Source organism: Cetorhinus maximus, chromosome 13 (genome assembly GCF_964194155.1).
Source record: "Cetorhinus maximus chromosome 13, sCetMax3.hap1.1, whole genome shotgun sequence".
Lineage (NCBI taxonomy): Eukaryota > Metazoa > Chordata > Chondrichthyes > Lamniformes > Cetorhinidae > Cetorhinus > Cetorhinus maximus.
Window position 1 is genome coordinate 80,680,104 of NC_135891.1, and position 22,382 is coordinate 80,702,485.

General features: G+C 42.3%; 2 protein-coding genes across 2 annotated transcripts in view; both read left to right on the forward strand.

Annotated features, from left to right (window-relative positions):
• Positions 1–676: 676 nt before the first annotated feature.
• On the forward strand, positions 677–17,659 carry LOC144688752 (procathepsin L-like). The gene is made up of 7 exons (XM_078555666.1): positions 677–814; positions 7,055–7,177; positions 10,393–10,551; positions 11,652–11,876; positions 12,280–12,445; positions 15,365–15,464; positions 16,475–17,659. Exons 1-7 carry the CDS (start codon positions 683–685, stop codon positions 16,572–16,574), a joined length of 1,005 nt encoding a protein of 334 aa, XP_078411792.1. The 5' UTR covers positions 677–682; the 3' UTR covers positions 16,575–17,659.
• Positions 17,660–18,291: 632 nt separating this feature from the next.
• Positions 18,292–22,382, forward strand: part of LOC144688753 (procathepsin L-like) — a 45,879-nt gene continuing 41,788 nt past the window's right edge. The window contains exon 1 of the mRNA XM_078555667.1: positions 18,292–19,977. The gene's annotated coding sequence lies outside the window, so the exon portion shown is untranslated. The remainder of the gene's footprint in view (positions 19,978–22,382) is intronic.

Below are 22,382 nucleotides of genomic sequence, written 5' to 3' on the forward strand. Positions count from 1 at the left end.
ACACCCCTTTGTTCCTTTTGTCTGTGACATCTTTTGATTATCTGCTCCTATCACTGCTTGCTTGTCCCTACAACCACCCCCCCACCCAACTTCTCTCTCTCTCTCTCTCTCTCCGCCCCCCCTGCCCCCCACTCCCCGCCACAAACCTTAAACCAGCTTATATTTCACCCCTCTCCTAACTTTACTCAGTTCTGCCGAAGGGTCATGGGGACTCGAAACGTCAACTCATTTCTTCTCCGCCAATGCTGCCAGACCTGCTGAGTTTTTCCAGGTAATTCTGTTTTTGTTTTAAATTTACCTAACATTGGTTTAAGACACACACAGGCATTGTGAAAACAGCAGATCTCTGTCAGCCATGGTCAGAACTCCAAGGTGAAATGTACCATCTAACATTGATGGCAGCACTTGTCTAAGGTTACCACCCTTGCCTCGGGTGGCACAAGATGTCTCCTGCAGTGCCACGTTCTTGATATTGTACTGGAACCAGCTGTTTAATACAAATGCTCCATAAAAGGTTCAAGTTTCTTTACCTTAGATGTTAGAAAGGCTCAGGATGAAACAGATAGATGTTGGACATAAATTGAAAACTATTGCAAGTATGTCATTCCAGTGGATTGTACATGAATAGTTATTAATTGTCTGTCACTGACCCTAATGTATTCATTCTATTAGGTTATCCAAAATGAAGGCCTCCTTCTGTTCCGTTTGCTTGGTGGCATCCTTTCTGGCTGTTGCCTTCGCATACACACTTGACCCTGCATTAGACGAAGCTTGGTTGAACTGGAAGTCATTTCACAGTAAAGCGTATACTGAGGTAAGAACTGAAACAAGAAAACTTCAGTCAAAGTCCAATATCTGGACATCCATGGCTATGCCCATAACCAGAGACTGTATCCAACTTCCATAGTTTAATCTTGGATAGCCAGTGATGGTAAAATTAAGGGTTGCATTGTTGGGTCTTTTCTGCTCTTCTTATTTCATTTATTCTAATTTCTGTATTTTAGACAATTCTCTTAGTTAAATCCTAGCTTTCTATGGTGGGGTGAGTATTTTTTCTGGCTGTAATATTATGTTGGGCCAGGTCAGCTCTCTGCATTGCAGGTACAGGAGAGCTTGCACATTGTGTCAACTCAACACTATTATTCCCATAATCAGAGAATCAAAGCTCCTGTATCATCACATACTTCCTCACTGCATTATCCTAATTTGTTTTGACATTGTGAGGTTCTGTATGCCTTATGCTGGGCAGCTGCTGCGTAGAAGCAGGAAGGGAGAAATATCTCCATTTAAAACTCCTTGCAGGGCTGATAGGTTCATAGAGCTCTCTTCACTTAGCTCATGTAGAATGGGAAAGCCTGTCTCCATTTGTTGTCTTCCCCCACGTGCAGCAAGGGAAGGATATTTGGGGAAGCATTAAATCCCAGGCAGCATCAGCCCACAACAATAAACATTGTCCTAGGGACACGTGAAGCAGCAATTTTAATCAAGCCTCAGGAGAGGAGGAGCAAATGAGTTCCATGTCATATTCATGTTTATGTCCTACTACTGTCCTGTTATCTGCAATATTCATGTATGGTCTTTATTAATTGTTAGTTCTCAGGATGTGATGTTGCTGGCAAGTCTGATATTTATCACCCATTCCCGAGTGGCTTACTAGGTTCCTTCAGTCAGCAGTTAAAAGTTGACTACATTGGTGTGGTATACATAGATCTGAAGCTTTAATATCCTTTAAAGGGTCATTAGTCAACCAGTTGTCAGTTGACAGCTTCATGGTACCACAATGATTTTGTAAACTGAATTTAAATTCTCAAACTGCCATGATGGGATTGAACTCAGAAGGCTGGATTTTCCTGGCCCTATGGAGGTGGGTAGCTGGGAAAACAGGAGGGAGCCGCATCAGGATGGCGCTCCAATTCATTCCTGTCTCCAAGGGACTTCCCCAGGGGCGAGCTGGGAACTATGTCAGCTGTCTGCTCCATGGAAGAGGGCAGGCAGTTAGTGTAATTATAGAGCAATTGGAGGCCATTTTGCAATGGCACCAGTACTTTCCCACCCCCCCACCCCCTCTTCACCCTCCCCCAAGCCTGGAGGATGAGTTAATTGAGTGTACTTGGAACAGTTTATTAGAACAATACATCTGGAACCAAGCAGGGAGCAATCTATTTTAGACCTTGTAATATATAATGAGGCAGGATTAATTAATAACATAGGAACATAAGAAACAGGAGCAGGAGTAGGCCATTCAGCCCTTCGAGTCTACTCTGCCATTCAGTGAGATCATGGCTGATCTTCTACTTCAACATCATTTTCCTGCACTATCCCCATATCTTCATAGTAAAAGATGTTCTTGGTAAGAATGATCATAACATGACAGAATTTCAAATTCAGTTTGAGGGTGAGAAATGTTTTTTAATTTTAAAATTTTAAATTTTAAACTGAAATAAAGGCAATTACAAGGCTCTGAAGACAGAGTTGGCTACAGTGGAATGGATAAGTAGGTTAGAAGGTAAGATAGTAGAGAAACAGTGGCAGACATTTAAGGAGATATTTCTTAACTCTCAGCAAAGATACATTCCATTAAGGAAGAAAGACTATGAGAAGGGTACACCATCTGTGAGCTAACTGAGGAAGTTAAGGATGCTATCAAATTAAAACAGAAAATGTACAATGCTGCACAGATTAGTGAAAGACCTGAAGGTTGGGAAAAAATTAGAAACCAGCAAAGCATAACTAAAAGAATAATAACAAGGGGGAAATTGGAGAGTGAAAGATTGTAAAAGTTTTACCAGCAAATTAAAAAAAAAAAGAGTAGCTAAAGTGAGCATTGGTGCCTTGGTAGTTGCGACTGGGGAATTAATAATGGGAAACAAGGAAATGACAGAGACTTTGAACAAATATTTTGTGTCCATCTTCACAGTAGAAGACACAAAAAGCATCTCAACAATAGTAGAAAAGCAGGGAGCAATAGGGAAGGAGGAACTCAAAACAATTACTAGAGATAAAGTACCAGGAAAGTGAATGGGACTAAAGGCTGACAGGTTGGACCTGCACCCTAGGGTCTTAAAGAAATGGCTGCAGAGATAGTGAATGCGTTGGTTGTAAGCTTCCAAAATTCCCTAGTTTCTGCAAAGATCTCAGCGGATTGGAAATACGCAAAGGTAGCACCTCTATTCAAGAAAAGAGGGAGGTAGAAAGCAGGAAACTATAGACCAGTTAGCCTAACATGTCATTGGAAAAATACTTGAATCCATAATTAAGGAGGTAGTAGTGGGACATTTAGAAAATCATAATACTTTCAGGCAGAGTCAGCATGGTTTTGTGAAAACGAAATTGTGTTTGATAGATGTATTATAATTCTTCGAGGGAGTAACAAGCAGGGTGGATAAAGGGGAACTGGTGGATGCAGTATAATTGGATTTCCAGAAGGCATTCGATAAGTTGCCGCATAAAAGGTTACTACACAAGATAAGAGCTCATGGTGTTGGGAGTGATATATGAACATGGATAGAGGACTGGCTAACTAACAGGAAGCAGAGAGTTGAGGTAAATGGATAATTTTAAGGTTGGCAGACTGTAACTAATGGAGTGCCACAGGGATCAGTGCAGGGGCCTCAACTAATAACTTGGATGAAGGTATTGTAGCCAAATTTGCTGATGATACAAAGATTGGTAGGAAAGCAAGTTATGAGGAGGATACAAAGGCTGGTATGTAATGGAGGCGATTGGGATATCACCTGGATAGCCCCAGATCACCTCCTTTTGGGAAGACCAGCTGCATTAAGTGCTATTAACTGGGCAACAGCAGGCCTTCTCCAGGATTCTCCCCGGGAGCAGAACTCCTGCCCAACAAGAGCTGCCATCCAATCAGAGGCTGGCAGATCTTTGCTTGGTAGTAGCACTGGGGAGGCAATGGCTGTTGCCGGTATTACGCCCACCTGTGGCCCAGGAACAGGTGAATGATGGCTGATAGGGGGGTCATTAGTTGGGGGGTTGCAGCGGGGAGGGGGAGGTCAGCAGCAAAGGCAGGGGGTCGGGTCTCAGTGGGCCCCTCCGCTTCCCGATGCTGCATCCCTTGATCAGGTACTGAATGCCTTTAAACAAAGGCACCCTGCTGCAATCAACCCTGACAGGGTTTATTTTTCAGGCTTCCCACATAGCAAGTCCCTCGCCTTCTGCTGGATGAATGCCAGTGATGGTGGGATGAGGCCCTTGAGTGGGCATTAGGTGTAGGGATGAGGAAAGGGGTTAGTGACTTGTTACACAAAGTTGCTGCCCCATTGCACTCCCCTGCGACTTCCTGGGCTGATCCAGCCTCGTATTTCTGGGTTTCTGCCTGTGCAGGCACAGACACGGTGGAAGAATAGGTGAGGCAGGAGAACCTCTCTTGTTTCTCACCTCCATTCCCCTTTGTGGAGGGGAGTCTGAAGCAATCTATTTGAGGGACTTGTGTTGGCACTACCTGAAGACGGCATGCACCGGCTATTTTTTATACTCGCCCTCTTCACTCCAGGGCACTCATGAGCAATGCTCTTGCTGTAGTGGACAAAAGCAGCCAGAAGCTACAGTGCTAGTCACCAGGAGCATAGTAGCGGGCTAGGCTAGGAAAATTTATAGTCATCTTGTCTCTCTTGGGTGCAGCTCACCTCATGTAGGCTGCGCCTCTCTATAGTGGGCTGTAGAACAATCGGTTTTAGTAGCCAGGCAACATACTCCTACCTGCTGATCAGTCTCTTATCAAAATATTTCTATAACTTTAAGCATTTTATTTCCTCTTCATCTAAGAAAACACAAACACTCCTCCATCTTGCGATAGTGGCATTACTTTGGTAAGCCATGACTGGCCATTCTTCATCTTGCCTTGCCCAAATGTAGTAATTAAGAATGTTTTAGAACATACATTTCTCTGTGACAAGCTACTAGTTCCCATTTGCATTTGGCTGAACATAAAATGGCTTCAGGGCAGTTTTACTTCCCTATTTCCGTTTTTATTCAACGAACTTGATATGTGGTATTTTCAGTCTCTGCCAACTTAGGGCAGTTCTCTGTTTCAACAAACAGAAATATCTTTGTGTGTTCCAAATACAGGGAAGTGTTTTTATATATATATATATACATATTTTTGAATTTTTTTTGAATTTTAAAAAAAAATTCCCTTTTTGGTAAAGACTCTGGCTCTTGCTGAGCTACAATTGCTGTTAGCACTTGAATATCTCAAACTGCCATTTTTCAAAACGTGTGCCAACGAGTTAATTCACTGTGGGAACATCTCAGTCAATCCTAACCCTGTCCTCCCTCATGGCCCACATCTTTCCAACAGAGGTTACTGTATAGAAGAAATCAGGGCCAGTTCCCTAGCCCAGCATTGTCCTATGCCAGGGACCAACCTACCCGCCCACTATCTAGGCAGGGGGCAGAAGCATGTCAAGAGTGGAATGCGAAGGTATTAGGGGAGAAAAGAAATAGCGCATAAAATAAACACAGTAATAATAATTATTATAACAATGGTATTTTATTCAAGAAACACGTTCGTAGCCTGAAGGCTGTATTTGCAGTGTCATGTATGTCGAAAAATTCATATATGGACTAAGTAATCAGGTTGAGAACATGCAACAGTCACGTATTGACAAAAATAGACAAATTCAGCAGACAACAGTGAAATGCTGAAAGGGAGATTAAAAGAAGAGTAAAATTGAATTAAAATTGTAATAAAACCAATACACCATTCCCACATCACAGGCACTGAAGTGCATAAAAATTTCATCATTTAAATACTTCATTGAGGACATGAACCATGTAAGAAAGAGGGCTACATTGGTACCTTTCTGTCCTGCATTTAGTGGATCTTCTGAATTGCCTTAATTGCACTGGGCATGGTGGGGTAACCAGTTTTGAAACTGGGTGGATTGCACAAAGGATTTTCCGAACTTAGTATAAATATTAATTCTTCTTGTTTGTAGAGTTTTGAACTTTGTGACATGAAGTGCGCTGTCGTATGACTGCTGCTGAGGGGCTAAGATCAATCTCAGCACGCATTTCTGTATTCTTTCCACCTGGATGGTTTGCGTGTGTGAGGCCAGGGTGTCACACGGCGTATTCAATCAAGGGACGGATGTAATTGGTGTAAATCAACAACAGGTCACGGACAGGGAGTCTGAAAAGGATGAGGGATCAGAGAATGAACATATTTTTTAGCATACTGACTACTTAGCTATCCCACTTCAAATTGGTTTGAATGTGTGTACACAGGATTTTCAACGCTTTCACCTCTGTCATAACATAATGTCGAGCGGCATGTGCTCATGTCTGCTGAAATCTGCTTGCATGACATTATATTTAATGGCATTTAACTGCACGCTGTTTTCCTCACACCATTCGGTGACAAGCAAAGAGTTTCCTTAAACTCACCACGCCCCATGACCTAGACTCCGCTAACTGTCATATCATCCACATATTTCCAATATTTGAGGCCAGAAGAAAAGAGAGAATCATTAATGAGGATTAGGAAAAAATAAATCATTTTGAGGGAGAGCTGTGCAAATGTGGGCCATTGTTATTACCCCTGGAGTTCGAGGCAGCTGAATCACAGAAGTAAATGTCCATCCTGCTAAAGGTTGTCCCACTCAGTCGCTTCATAACACAAGAAAAACAATTGAAATCAAACAGTATTGATCACTATCAACAGCTCCTTTCACTATATTGTAAGAGAAAGCCTTTTGATTTTGTGGTATGCATTCCTGCCTCTGAATTGGAATGTCCAGGGCTCAAACTCTGCTATAGACAGATGTATTGACATCCATCTGGTTGGCGGGGTTGTGGGAGCTCATAATAACCCTCCCACTGTACAAGACTAACCAACCGATCGACTTGTATAACCATGAAAAGAATGTTGCCTGTCAGACTGTTAATCAGCCTTTGTATCCTTCCACTCTCTGACAGCAGTGTCCGAGGATATAACAGCAACTACATCTTAGGAATTGTTGAAGGTTCTTTTTAAAATATAAAGGTACTGTGTAACTTGTCACATGACCAATTTCTTTTCCTTTTTCTCTTTAAGGATGAAGAAAATTACAGAAGGATGGTGTGGGAGAAAAATTTAAAATTAATCGAGCTTCATAATCTGGAGCACTCAATGGGGAAGCACTCATTCCAGCTGGGAATGAACCACTTTGGAGACCTTGTGAGTGTGAATACAACTGTTGTGTCACAATAAATAATCTGGATTCTATGATACAGTTTGTGGGATTGAGCCATATTGACCAAAAAGGCTCAAGATCAATTCCTAATCCATACGGTGTTGACCCTAGTCAGGGGGGGTAATAGGGGCAATATAATTGACCTCAGTGCCCCAGAAGCCCAGGGTCACTACACAGTGACCTCTATCAGTCACCTCCGTCACATACCAGATGGGTGGTTGATGGGGAGATTGCTCTGGCCATCTGATGAGACCTGCTTGATTTTAATGATGGAGCTTCATTTAAATACAAGACCCAGCTTCATGCTGTTGATGATGAGCTTGGCATTTGGGAGGGCAGGAAACCCATCATGCATCTGCTGCAGCCCTTTAAAAGTGAATGCGCTCGGAGTGACAGGGCAGTAGATTGCAGCAGCAGGGAACCTTTAGTAGCACCCACAGTGGCAAAGGAGATGAACTTAAGGAAGCCTTTAAGGCTCAAAATACTGGAGGGACTGAAGAAAGACTGAGCATCACATTTGCTTCTTGTACTTATTGGCTGCAGCTAAAGATCCCTTTAAATAGATCTGAGAAAATCTTGCTTCTTGATCCTTGAGGTATATAGCAGTGACATTGGGAGCACTGACAGCTCCTGTTGACCTTGTTTTGCTTCTTCCAAATGGGAACATGTCCCCTCCTAAGTCACAATCTGCCCAAAGCTCAGAACAGCTAGACCTCCAGCAGTAAGTTAGCAGATCTATTTTCCAGACTTCCCTTCCAATGCTGTCTCATTTATGCCTAAAAATGAGCAATAAGGTCCCCCATTTGTGTGGATCGAGCGTGACTGTAGCGCTTGAATTGTCTGCTGATATTTACTGCTGAGGTTTCTCAAAAGACCCACCCTCCAACCACTGGCCCTCCTCCAACCTCCATTTCCTCTCGAAGCTCTATGAACACATCACTTTCCAACTCCATGTCCATCAAGGTGTGGAGACCTGAGGTGTTGTAAGGTTTACCAAGCCTGGACAGGGAGGGATTTCCAGACAGAGTTCTTGCTCCTGTTATGACCGGGATTGGAGGAGTGTGCAGTTTCTCTAGCCCCACTACTCCACAGGTCACGCCATAAGTGTAAATGTTTAATTCACTCACCAAAATGGCCAACTGTTTACCTTCGCTACTGCTAGACCCAGAATAAAAGTGACTCTAACCATGTTTCTTTCAATCAACTCATAATAATTGATTCATTATGAAACAAAACTTCTTTTTTTGAAACAAGTTACAAAATTAGTTAACATAAAATTTTTTATCCAGAAGTGTAACAATTTACCCCTTTTAAAATCCCAACGCGCACACAAAAAACAAAGGACAAGACAAATAAGGTCTCTGTAGAGGTTGGCATAAGGGAACACTTTATGAAAAAGGATGAAGTTCGAAAAGGGCTTGATGCTGTCGATTTGGGGTTCCTACATGTGAAGACAGAGTGCTGGTCACTGTAGGTCTGGATATCCTTTCCAAAGGATCTTCAGTGAAACACTACCTTAGTTAACTCTTGCTTGTCGCAGGCATGCAAGATTTCAAATACAGACAAGTTATACTGAGATGAGGGCCCGTAACTTCTGCGCTCCCCAGTATTGGATTTGGAGGGGTAACCCAAAGATGTGCTGGGGAATCCCCCTGGCAGGTTTCCAGGTAAGGGTTTGCACAGCAATTGCCCAGAAGTGCAAACTGCCTCTGGACAATTGCGCTGCGCTGGGAACCATCTGAAAATGCGATTTGAATCACAAACTTCGGATGGTTTCGCTGAGGTTTTACCAATAGTTACTCAGAAAAAGTTAGAAGAATTAAAATCTTTCTGAACTTGTGAGTAACTATTTTAAAGACCCAGACCAACCCCATGGGATTCCCACCCCCTGCCATTCCCCTAACTTCCGACGCCCCCCGACCTTGGACCCCCAACCACCCCACAACATCAGACCACCCCCAGACCTTGGACCACCACCCTGATATTGGACCCCCTCTCAACCTTGGACCCTCCCACGACCTCTGAAACCCCCAATCCCCGGACTTCCGAACCCCCCATGGAATTCTGACCCACCCCCCCCAACCAGGACCTCCGACCACCTCCTGGACCACCTCCACCCCAGATTACCCCTGACCATCTCCCCACCCCCCCTGAACCATCTCCCCTGGATCACCCCCCCACCAGACCACTCTCTTGGACCACACCCTCCAACCCCGGGCCACTCCCCAAACCCCCAGACCATCTACCGTCCCCAACCCCTGGGCCCCCCAATCCCTGAACCTCCCCCCTTCACAACCCCTGAACCCTCAACCCCTGGACCCACCCCTCACCCAAGCTTCACAGCATGCTTCCAAGACACACACACTGTCCAAAAAACATGTTCAAACAGAACCTCTCCATGGCCAGATATTTTTTAGCCATTCAGCAGAAGCCCACAGCCTGGCAACGACAGTTATTTTAAATTTTAACTCATGTAAATAAAATAACTCCTATCTCCCCAGGTGTCTTGCTGGTCACTTAGCTGAAGTCATGTGATTTCTTGGAGAAAGCAGCTTGCTCACAGACCAAAGTGAACTTGTAATCTTTGAAAAATCTTTGAATTTAGGGAAAAAAAATCCAAAAGAATGTCCAAATAATTCAATGCCCTTCTAATTTTTAAAAAAGCATGTAGTTTTTGGAGATATGGATCCCGAACACTCCTGACCTCCATTGAGCAATTCCCAGCAAACATTAGGCATGAACAGGGTTGGCTTGAACTGTGATGTCAACATAGTAAAATAACCTGCTAACTTGAGGCTTATGCTTTAAAGAATAGCTTCTTAGATGGACTAAAAATGCCAATGCAAATAGATTCCAATATGAGTCATGAGCTTTGGAAGAGAAGAAGGGTGGGGAAAACCCAGGGCTGGTAAGAATTCCAGTCTCGTTACTCAATCCAACCTGCCTTAATTGTGTATAAAGGCAAGAATCAGTATGGTTAATGGGGGAATGTGGTTTAACTGGTCACAGGTTTTATTCAGCCTGAAGTTTGTGCTCCATTCTGGACTAGTCATCATTTCCAACTGTAGATTGAACCAATCACAAGATTTCCATGGCAGTAAAATCACAGTGTGAGTTGTGTCTGATCTGCTTATTTGGTTTACGGGTTTAAGGAGATTTTTGTGCTGATCCTAACTGTAACAATCTATCTATATTACAGACAGCTGAGGAGTTCCGTCAATTTATGAATCAACCTCATCTATTTGAAATGAAAAACTCAACCAGGAAAGAACATGCTTCAACTAGGCCCAAACCATTCAGACTTCCTCAGAGCGTTGACTGGAGGGTCAAAGGCTATGTTACTCCAGTGAAAAACCAGGTAAAATTGTGAGGATGGTGGCTAAGCTATCGGAAGAAACCATAATGTCATCTTAAAACTGTCCAGCCCTTCCCAGTGTCGGGCTCTGGGGATGTTATCAGTGGGATTCAATTGGATGGTCCCCATCAGTTTTCTCCCCAATCCAGTGGGAAGCACTAACTGCTAGGCCAGGGAGTGTGAGATTTCAGGCCACCAATGGCTGTTGCTAGGGACCTGAAGGAACAGGCCAGGCCAGTCAGATAAGTGGTTAGGAAGGGGGATTGGGAGTGCACTGCAATCAAGGGTAGGAGCTCAAGAAGGCCAAGGTTTCCTTCTGAGGCCCAGAGGAGCAGACAGGTAGGTTTAAAATTAAGGCTTCAGTCCTCAGAAGCCTGCAATTGTGTAACAATTCCCATCTTTCTGTTGGCGGATCACTTTATCTGTAGAAATGTTTTGTACAGAGATTTACCTCATGCCCCACATGAATCTCAGATTGACATATTGGACAAGAACACCCCAAGCCTCTGACTGGGACATTCATGAGCTAAGAGTTACATAGAAAGGCCTGAGATAACTCCTCATTCTTCCATCTGGAGAAGTGCCTGATGTCTGTACAGTGACTGCCCTGTTAGAGCACCATTCAGATATTCAGAACGTACCATGTGGAGAATCAGGGGCATAGTGTTAGAGATAATTATTTTATATTTCTCTCCAAATTGGGTCTTGAAAGAACATTCACTATCCCAGGCCTTGAAGCAATCCATTGTTCTGCAGCAAGGCCTCCATCAATGCTTCATTGAGACTAACACCTTGGTAGAGGCACCAAGATAGGATTGTCTCTGACCTTTCTTCAATCCCTGAAGAGAAGCACCTGACTTTGAATAAATGCTTCTCTGAGCCAATTTAACTGAGATTGGATGATCATGGGTATGAATGGATGTTTAACTAATTTTCACTGACACTTGCTGGACCTCTAACATGCTCCCACTTCGAGGCTCTTTCTATTGCTTAGTTTTAAACTATGTTTGCTGTGTGTCATCCTTAAGCTATAATATACCTAAAAGTTTCACTTGAGATGTTGCAGTTATTACTATATTAATCTGTTATTATTATCATTCCAGAAACACTGTGGTTCGTGCTGGGCTTTCAGTGCAGTTGGTGCCCTTGAGGGACAGACGTACAAGAAGACAGGAAAGCTCATCTCACTGAGTGAACAGAACCTGGTTGACTGCTCCAATTCAGAGGGCAACCATGGATGCAATGGTGGGCTAATGGAAAATGCCTTCAACTACGTTCAGTCTAATGGTGGGATTGACACAGAGGATTATTATCCATACACTGCACAGGTAAGTTTTTTTCCTCCAAATTTTCTCCCGTTGCTTTCCTCCTCTCCTGAATGTACTGCTTCATGCTGGAATATAGTTCTGTAATTCTAAAGTCGTCAGTAGTAAGTCACGTAAATAACTCTCTTTTTCATCTCTGAGCCTTGACATTGGGCCCATTCAACCATGGCACCATGACAGTCGAGCTTGATCCTGGCTTCACTCAACCTTCATGTCTACTTTTTATCAGTTTGAAATAATGTTAACTCATTTCCACTGAAGGTTTTATCAATTCAATTCTTGACAGGCCTTCAAATCTAAGCCCGACAGATTAAATAATCATGACCGACAGCTGGAATAGTTTTACGGTGAGGATTTGTTTTTAGTATATAGTTAAATGCTTTTCTTATGATTTTCTCTCTTATAGGAAGGCACCTGTAAGTATAATCCCAGTTACAGTGCAACCACTTGCCATGGTTCCAGATTTGTATCCAGGGGTAATGAAGCAGCGTTAGCTGAAGCAGTGGCCACCGTTGGACCAATATCAGTCGCCATTGATGCAAAACATTTATCATTCCAGTTTTACAGATCAGGTAAAAAAGGATGACTAGGTGTCTGATCATTTATGTTTGTCTAATTCATACTAGACACCTACCCATTGTTTTGACATAACATAGACAGGCCAATTAGTTCAAGAGCCTAGATCATATGCTGAAACTTGAGTGGTTTTTAACCATCATTTGAACTCTGATGGTGTGTTAGAATATTAAGAAATCCCATCCATTTTAAATTCATGCAGCACCTTCCCTATTTAATAGGAAGAGGAATAGGCCATTCAGCCCCTCTTCTGCCATTGTATTGGATCATGGCTGGTCTGTACTGCCGCTCCATTTACCCATCATTGTATCATATTCCTTGGCACCCTTAGTGAACAAATCTATCGATGTCAGTCTTGAAAATTTTAATTTATCCAGCATCCACAGCCATTTGTGGGAGAGAGTTTCAGATTTTTACTACCCTTTGTGTTAAATGGTATCTTCTGCTTTCACTCCTAAATGGCCGAGGATTATGACTGAGAAGGTATTTTTCCCCATTAACTAATTAACACAACCAAAAACCCCACATTGTGATTATATATTACACCACACTCTCAGCAGATATGTAGCCTTATAGATAAGGTCCCAAACTCCTCCATTGAACGGGCTTACAGCGGCAAGGCACCCCCTGGCGACTTCTTGGTCTTTAAATCTCTACAAGTCTTACCTCTTCAAACAGGGAGTTCATTCTGCATTCTAGTATTCTGCTTGGTGGTTAACACAAAAACAGTTTTTCTCTCTGCTTGGCACAGCAGCAGCTGTTTTTAGTCTTCCTCCCCAGGTCTCTCTGCTTTTCTGAGTTTGAGAGTCTGGCCTGAATTTTCACGCACATGGAGAGGCTCTCCGTCTTTGCAAAAATGGCTCCGGAAGCCCGAATCTGGAAGTCCCACCCAGAATTTGGCCCCCCACGATTTTCATGAAGGGGGCGAACGGAAGCGGGTCGAACTTTGCACATCTGAAGTAATGGACTGGTTCACGGAGTCAGCTGTACATGTTAGAGTGCAGCTGCCTTCAGTATGATCAGGTTTTCGCAAGGAGCGAGTGGGAAACATGATGTGTGCACATTAGACCTGGTAGGAGGTCTAAACTTATCAGAATTCTTCGGAGAGGTAGAGTATCCTTTTGGAGAGGTAATTTACCTTTTTGGATATGGCCCCGGGACACCTTTGGGAGAGGCCAGGTGCCCTTTGAGAGAGGTCAGGTGCCCTTTGGGAGAAGTAAGGTGTCCCTTGGGACAGGTCAAATGCCCTTTGAGATAGTTAAAAGTGGACATGAAAGTGGATAAAAAGTGGATAAGCTGCCAAAGAGAGCTATCAAGGCAATTAAATCTCCTGCCCTTTAACTATTTGAAAAAAAACTGCAGTGTTGAAAATAATCAGTGCTTGCTGTTTCACTCTGTTGACATAAGCCTGAGGGTTACCATTACAGGATTGGTGCTGCATGACTGATTTCACAACCTATTATCATCACAGTGGGGTTTCTGTCAGTTCACAGTTTGATTGACAGCTCTTGACAAGTCTTTGAAGGAGGACAATGAATACAAATGCTTGTTCTTAAAAGGGATTAATGGCAGTTAAATGTAGTTAATGGATTTTTATCAGGTTTTTTAAAATACTAAATTCATCAATAGATGCTTAAGAACTTTATTTAGCCTCAACATGGGTTCTGAGGTTTCCCCATGGTGGATATTGGGTGAGTTGGTGTGGAGGGTGTAAGGGAAAAGGGTGGTGGCTGGGGCGGCATGGGTTGGCACTAATTTGGCATAGGAGCTACAAAAGGCCTTTGGAAGGTGGGTGGAGGGGCTTAGGTTGGCATAGAGGCATAGGTTGGCATGGAGGGTATGAGGGGCCATGGGGTGGGTAGGGGGCATGAGGTGGCATGGGTTGGCATGGAGAATGTGTGTGGGGCTGAAGGGCTGTTTTTGGTTTTATTCTATTTTTCACAGTGCCAGAACACCGAGGCTAGCCTTTCACCCATCCTGGCTGCGCACTCGGAAGCCCCTGTGCTGCCTCCAAATTATTTCTGGAGCAGTGGACCCGACTCTCATTTCCCGGAACAAAAATCCGACCATTCAGGGCACTTTTCCTGGGTCAGGCTTACAGAACTGAGAATTGTCCCGACTCCATTCAGACCTCTGTGTCTGGCAGGAGCAGCTGTCCCTCTTTGGTGTTAAGATGTGAAAAATGGCACTTGAGTTTCTGAGTGTTGACCTGGGCCTTTGCCACCATGACAATCAAATCACATGAGCCTGTCTCCGGTTAGAGCTCAATATGATCACCATCTAGGACATTCTGTTTTATCTTAAATTTAAACAGCCTGTTTAAAACATAACCACCTTATAAAGTCTTGCATTCATAACAGAAGGCTAAGAGGAAATTAGAAAGAGGTGTTAAAATCATGAGTGGTTTAATAGGATATACAAGGTGAAACTCTCTTTCCAGTGGCAGAAAGGCTGGTTACCAGAAGTTGCATATTTAAGGTGACTCAAAAGAACCAAAGGCAACATGAGAAAAATATTCTTTGCATGATTATATGCTTTGGAATGCACTGTCTGAAAGGGTGATTGGAGCAGATCCCCTAATAACATTCGAAAGGGATTTGGATGAATACTTGAAGGGGAAAATTGGCTGAGCTGTGGGGAAGCAACAGAGGACTGGGACTAACTGGAGAGCTCTTTTGAAGAGGTGGCTCCTTCTACTTGCCACTGTATGAGGTAAAAGACCTGAATTTTAGAATGTTTATTTAAGCACAATCTAGGTACCGTTTTAGAGATATTTGGCTTCTCGAGGAGATACATTTGTCCCTTGACCCACATATTTTCTTCTCTCAAAACAGGACACAGATTGAGACCTGACTGTATGTCTTTGTATTTACCTCTAATGGTTACATTGTGATTGAAACTGGTTATGATTTTAGGTGTTTACTATGAGCCAAACTGCAATGACATCAACCATGGAGTACTAATAGTGGGATATGGGAGTGAAAATGGAGAGAACTATTGGATCGTTAAAAACAGGTACACCCAAACCAAGTAATTAAACCTAAAACTGAAGTCCACATAATCAATCATATGTAGATATATATATACATATAGATAGAAATAGACGTATGAAATTTACTGTAATATACTAATGTTTAATGCTAGTAAGAAATATTTTAATAAACAATATATCTTCTACCGAATAAATCAGGGTGAAGAATAAAATTGTGAAACGTTGGTGATAAAATTAGTAAAATGATGGGAGTAATCTTCAGCATTGGCTAGTGGAAAACTGGCAGTATTGAATCAGCTGCCTGTTATTAATCCCAGGCAACTTCATTGGCTTCAGTGAAAAGGAACCTCTGGTGGGGTTTATAACACGTGACTGATTCTCTAGCAGCCCCTGAAGTTGAAAATGACCCCTCATGTATTTTTTCTCTTGTATTTCACTCACTCCAGGTGACCTGCCGTGAGATTTCTGCTGAAACCATTCTTATATTGCATGCTCCGAGAACCAATGGGTTTTGCTGTCCTGAGGTTCACCCTTCCATATAGTCATGTGCCTATATCTGTATCACATCTCCTGCAACAGGAATACTTTACCTCTTGTTTCATAGTCAAGATTGAGATCTCAATCCCAATTAGGATTATGAGGTGTAATGTCCATTCTAAGGTACAACATGTTGGAACACCAACAGACTGTAACCTAATACAAGCTGGATACCTACATAAAGTGGAGACAAAGTCTGTGAGAGTATGATTGCCTAAGAAACACTCAGCTCAACAGCCTTGTAGAGTCTCAACGGCTCAGTGCATCCTTCCCTCCTCAGCTAGCCCACGACAGCATTATCCAGGGCGGCTGTCCTCGTGTCCTTTACTTAGCAATGGAGTGGGCAGGAACTGATCAAAGTGACTTGAACAGCCTCCTTCCACTATTAATTATATCCTAACTCAGCATATTTTGGGAAATTTTGCATTTAAAATGTTTTGTGGCAAACAGATTTTTCTGCCTAGAGTTTAATCAAACTTTAATATTTTTCCCTCAGCTTTGGAATATGGTGGGGTGACAAAGGCTACATCAAGATGTCCAAGGACAGGAACAACAACTGTCAAATTGCTACCCATGCAGTCTACCCTCTTGTTTAGTCTGAAGAGAGTATTGCCTTTATAAAGAAAAACTTACTGCACTTTTTGCATATATTGACTAGTTTTACTTACTGTTTTATGATTGTTCAGTTATTATGGGCCCTGAATTATGAGGAACTTCTGGCTTCCCTGAAAATATCTTCAGTTTATGCAATGTCGTTATGGCTGAGTTGACCATTTAATTATGTACTCAGTCACTCATGTTGAGTCTATCGTTGGTATTGACATTAAACATGGCTAATCCCAAGAGTGAAATTACCATTGAATGCACATTTCTCTGAAGAATGCTCCCTTGTGATTGGGCAACATTAAACCTAAGTAGTTGGGATACTAAGCACATGTACTGCTATTTTCAATATTTCTGACCATTATTTTTGCCAGTATTCAGCCTTCACATCATTTACTACTTGGAAGCTAGCGTTCCTCACAACTTTGATAGAGACTCAGGAATGTGTGTGTAAAATAAAACGGATTTCTTTTGTCAAATGCATTATATCTGAAGAACTTGGCTGGCTGTGAGCTACTGCATTTAAATTCATAGTGAGCAGTGTATGTGTGGGATTCCCTGAAATTCCTGACTAACGTAACTTTTTTTAAACCTCCAGTCAGGTTTCTGTGCTCCACTCTGTTCAATAGAAAACGTTGCAGGAGTCTGGTAGTAATTTAGCAGAGCTCCCAAAAAGTGCTTAATAACCAAGCTACAAAGCTCAAGCAAGACGAAATTTATGTGCTGCCTGCAGCAGAAGCAATGGGTGCGGATTAATTGCACATCACAATCTCTGGCTGTTTCAGGGGCTATTCCATTTTCCCCATTATTTTGGTTATTATAGATTCCTAATAATCAATGTTATAAAAATAACATGGTGAAGTTCATTGTATTTGGAGAAAACAAAGGGAAGAACTGTAATAATTTGCGATTTAGGAGTACTGCTGAGTTCCTTGAACTTCCAGTGGCTTTCTCGTTTTCACAAAATGATGACCTCGATCAATGTTTTATTCAACATTCCTCTTTAGAAATGATGTATGTTTTAAAATATTTTTTTGTGGATCAATTTTTCAGGAAATAAAAAATATTCAGAAAATAACCTTGTCGTTCTCATTTTAAATGTTAAAATGTTCTCAAGAAATAGCAGAGGCACTAATACTCATTTAACACTTAGAAAAAATGTAGTGCCGGAGGACTGGTGGATAGCTAAGGTTATACCTATATTTATGAGGGTAGATATAATATATCCAGGGAATTACAGACTAGTCAGTATGACATCGGTAATAGGAAAAATAATGAAATCCCTACTAAGTGAGAAAATACAAAAAAAATAGAACTTAAAATACACCAACAAATGTTCAGCATGGATTTCAAAAGGAAAATCTTGCTTAACCAACCTCGCTGAATTCTTTGAAGAGGTAGCAGCGAGTTGACAAGGGTAATGTAGTTGATGAAATGTATCTAGATTTTCAAAGAGCCTTCAGTAAGATACCACATAATAGACTAATTAATAACATGTTAGAGAATAAGTAGAAGAATGGCTGGCTAGCTTTAAGACAGAAAGCAAAGAGTAAGTGTTGTTATTCAAACTGGCAGAAGGAGGAATTAGGGTTCTACAGGGATCAGTCCTGGGATAAATGCTGTTCATAATTTATATCAACAATTTGGACTTTGGAATCAAAAACACATAACACCAAACTGAGAGGGATAGTCGACACTGAGGATTGCAGAATGGGAATATAATTGGCAATTTAGTTTCAACATAGATAACTGTTAGGTATTACATTTTGGCAAGAGAAACAAGGAGGTCACATATTACTTGGAGAATAAGAGGAACAAAGGGATCTGGGAGTACAATTACACAAATCACTAAAAGTTGTGGCGCAGGTCATTAAAGCCATAAAGAAAGCAGGCCGAATATTCAGGTTTGATTCCAGAGGGATAGAATTGAAAAGTAAAGAAATTATGCTAAACTTATATCAAACCTTGGTTAGATCATACACACAAGTAATGTGCATTGTTCTGGTGTCATATTATAAAAAGGATATGGAGGCACTGGGGATAGTGCAAAAATATTTACAAGGATAGTACCAGAACTGCAAGGCTATACCTATCAAGAAAGGGTGAACAGGCTGGGTCTCTTTCCCTGGGAAAGAAGACTAAGGAGTGGTTTAATAGAGGTCTCTCAAATTATGAAATGTTGATAGAGGAGACACAGAAAGAAGGCTTTCCCTTGTGGGGAAGAGCAAAACCAGAGACCATCTCCAGTTCTCTGTCTAATGGCAGGCCTGACCTACAACATCACAACAACAATCACAGACTGGGCAAGGAGGCAGGTCCCAAATCCACCCCAGCCAGAATGAGTTTGCACTAACCTGATTCCCCTCATCCCCCTCCCCAAAGGAGTCACACTTTTACATGGATGCATATTATTGTCTGAATAGCAAAGACTTCAATTTCTTTCCATCACGTGGTTGACCAGGAATCACCACCTCCACTGGCATATGTTGGATTTACAAGTTGAAAAAAAATCAACCTGTGTGGCCACATTATGAACACACCTTCCTCAGCCATCAAGTCCTGGAGTGGGAGTTGAAGCTGAAGCTCCTGGTTCAGAAGTGGCGATGTTGCCCACTGAGGCACAAGATCTCTTTCAACAGAAGATAGTCACCAAGAAATCAAATAGGGAATTCGGATGAAACTTCTTTACCAGAGAGTGATGAGAAGGCGGAACTCGCTACCACAGGGAATGGGTAAAGTGAGTCATGTAGATGTATTTAAGGGGAGGCTAGACAAGCATCTGAGGGAGAAAGTTATCGAGGGCTAGATGAGGAAAGATGGGAGGAGGCTCGAGTGCAGTGCAAACCCCAGCATGGACTGGTTGGGCCGAATGACCCGTTTCTGTGCCGTGTATCCTACGTAATGTCCTCGACAAAGCAGTCAAGTGAACCACAGATTTTGTAGATCTGTCATGCTCAGTAGGTACAGTGCAGCTTGCTAGTAAGTGATCAGGAACCCATCCTCCAGCTCCACGCTAAATATTTGTTCCCTCTTTGCCACACGGACTCCGGGACAACTGAGAGCAGCATAAACATTCCCCATGTTTTTTTTTCCCTAAAGGTTTGTGCGGTTGCAGTTAACCCTATCGAGCACCGTATTCCTTTCTGCTCTGTGCGGAGTCTATGCAGGCTGCACACCAGATGTTCTCTTACACACACATTTTACCAGTTTATACATCCACAACGGGTTACCATCATAGGGTGACGTTCGGGTCTGGAATGTCCCAGTCACATGAGATCGACTAGAGGAAGTTGTTTCCTTTAACCCTGTCACGGTATTGGTCTAGTCTGGACGCTTTTCTGTAAACTCGACCCTGAAGTCAAGGGGAACGCGCGAACTGCAGGAGGCGGCGACCAGGTAGGTCTAACTATCCATAGCCTGGCATTTGTGTGAGATTCTGAACGCGGAGGACAGACAGCAGACAGACAGACAGACTGACTGACTGAGTGAGTGAGTGAGTGAAAGCTGTTCCAGGCATATTCCAACTTCCTGCCTTAACAGCTCAACACAACCAGGAGTTTGCTCTTTGTGCAATCTGATTCCTCGGTTTAGTTAGATTTTCCTCCAAACGAGTTCTGCAGTTTTTGGATCTAAAAGAAAAGAAATGATTACATCGTTGGGGAATCAAACCGATGAAAATATATATTTTTAAAAATCTCACCATGGCACTTTGAGAATTTGAATTCTGTATTTTTATTTAAAAATCTGGAACTAATAACTTGGGACCAGTACAAGTGACCATGAAATGTTGGATTGGGGTAAGAATCTAATTGGTTCATTGATGTCATTTAATGAACTCCATTCTCCATATCTGGTCTGGCCAATAAAAGATAGAGACTTGCATTTATATAGCGCTTTTCACAACTACTGGATGTTTCAAAGAGCTTTACAGTCAATGAAGCACTTTTGAAGTATAGTCACTGTTATACATCTTTGGCAATCTCTTCTTTGCCTCCACCTATCACTGGCCCTCTATCCAGCTCTACCTGTCCCACCCCCCTCAAACAGCTTATATTTCATTTCTATTTTTCTTTAGTTCTGATGAAGAGTCATATGGACTTGAAACGTTAACTGTCTTTCTCTCCGCGGATGCTGTCAGACCTGCTGAGTTTTTCCAGCTATTTTTGTTTTTGTTTCACTGTTATAATGTAGTGTTGCAACCAGGTGAGGATAGGTGCCAAGACTTTCCCCTTTTCCCCACTCCTCGATTGATCATGACTTTTTTTAATATAAGGATGAAGGTGCTAATTCAGTATATATACTCAACTGTTTACATGCTGATTGCAAAGAACTCAGGCGGACAGGCTTTCTTGAGTTTAAACACAAAAGTGGTTAATTTTTTATTATGCTAAAACCCACTCAGGGAAAGATATCAAAAAATTTAAAAGGTAAACTCAAGTCCCAAGTCCTGCAATTTACACATACACGAGCATGCAAAACAGAACAAGTTACAGGGTGGAGGAGGTGGAATTAATGAGAGTTACAGTCCGTAAGAAAGAAGGAAATATATGTTCCGATATTCCTTTGCTGGTCTTGAAATTACAGCCAATGTAATTTCTGGAAACAATTTCTTTTAAACTGTAATCTGTCTTTTTCCAAAGTGGATGCTATGGTACCTGAAGTTTCTTTCGATCACAATTCTCTATCTCTGTGGTGGATTCCAAAAATGCAACAGAGATAGGGTTCTGATCTTGAGAACATCAAGGAGAGAGATGGTGTTACTGGTCCATTCTGCAGACTGCTTCTGGCTTGTAACAGTAAACAATAGATAAGCTTATAATCATAGCTTTTCACATGTGGGGTTTTGATCATGTGACACCTGTTATTGGCACACAATGGGGGATGATCTCCCATTGTCAAAGTTATCAAGATGCCATTAAAACAGATAGAGGTCCTTAACACTCTGCTTGCATATTAAGCTTCGTTAGTCCTTCATTGTTCCCGGTAGTTTCTGGAATCAGAAAGTCTAGTGATGCATTGTCCTTGCGTTTTATAGAGAGTTTAAACAATGGTAGGTGTGAAGCTCATCAGGGGAACTGGTGATTGCCATGTCTCCTGGCAAGCCCATGTTCAGAGATGTCTAGAGTTGGCCAATTTGTAGGTCAGGTGACCTCTGCAGCCATTTTAAAGTCAGTGTCTTTGCTTGGCAAAAGTCCTTTTAAAGAAGTTCAATATATACCTGACCAGTCAATGAAATTAAAGATTAATATTCCACATCGCATATGACACATCATTGTGACAGTAGTAACTGCGGCCACCAATTTGTGCATAAAATACTCCCAGAAAAGGCAATGTAATAATGACAGGATATGTTTTAGTAATGTTGTTTGATGGATAAATATATCAGCCAGGACACCAGGGATAACTCCTCTGCTCTTCTTCAAAAGAGCCATGGGATCATTTACATCCATCTGAGAGGGGCTTGGTTTAACGTCTTTTCTGAAAAAGGACACCTCCGACAGTGCAGCACTTCCCCAGTTTTGCACTGCTCAGCCTTGATTTTTTGTGACTCAGTTCCTCATAAGGACTGGGAGTTTTGGCAGGAGGTTCCTGAGACCTGTGATTTCCCTCCTTAACATTGCCTCAAGCACCTGGGATAGCAATGCATTAAATTTCTCACAGCAGTGCCCCTCACCCTACTCCGCAGCATCAGTGACTCCTGCTCAGGAACCATGGCTGCAGAGCTGTGGTCAGCTGGTGAACAGTCTGGAGGGGGTCATGAGTCTGGGATTAGAGGTAGGAAATGGCTCAGGAATCAGGGT

Excerpts from the sequence above, each read along its gene's own strand:
- LOC144688752 (XM_078555666.1), top strand. The coding sequence starts at position 683 with ATGAAGGCCTCCTTCTGTTCCGTTTGCTTGGTGGCATCCTTTCTGGCT. Across the intron at positions 815-7,054 it reads ACAGTAAAGCGTATACTGAG|GATGAAGAAAATTACAGAAG; the intron begins GTAAGAACTGAA and ends TTTCTCTTTAAG. Across the intron at positions 12,446-15,364 it reads ATTCCAGTTTTACAGATCAG|GTGTTTACTATGAGCCAAAC; the intron begins GTAAAAAAGGAT and ends TTATGATTTTAG.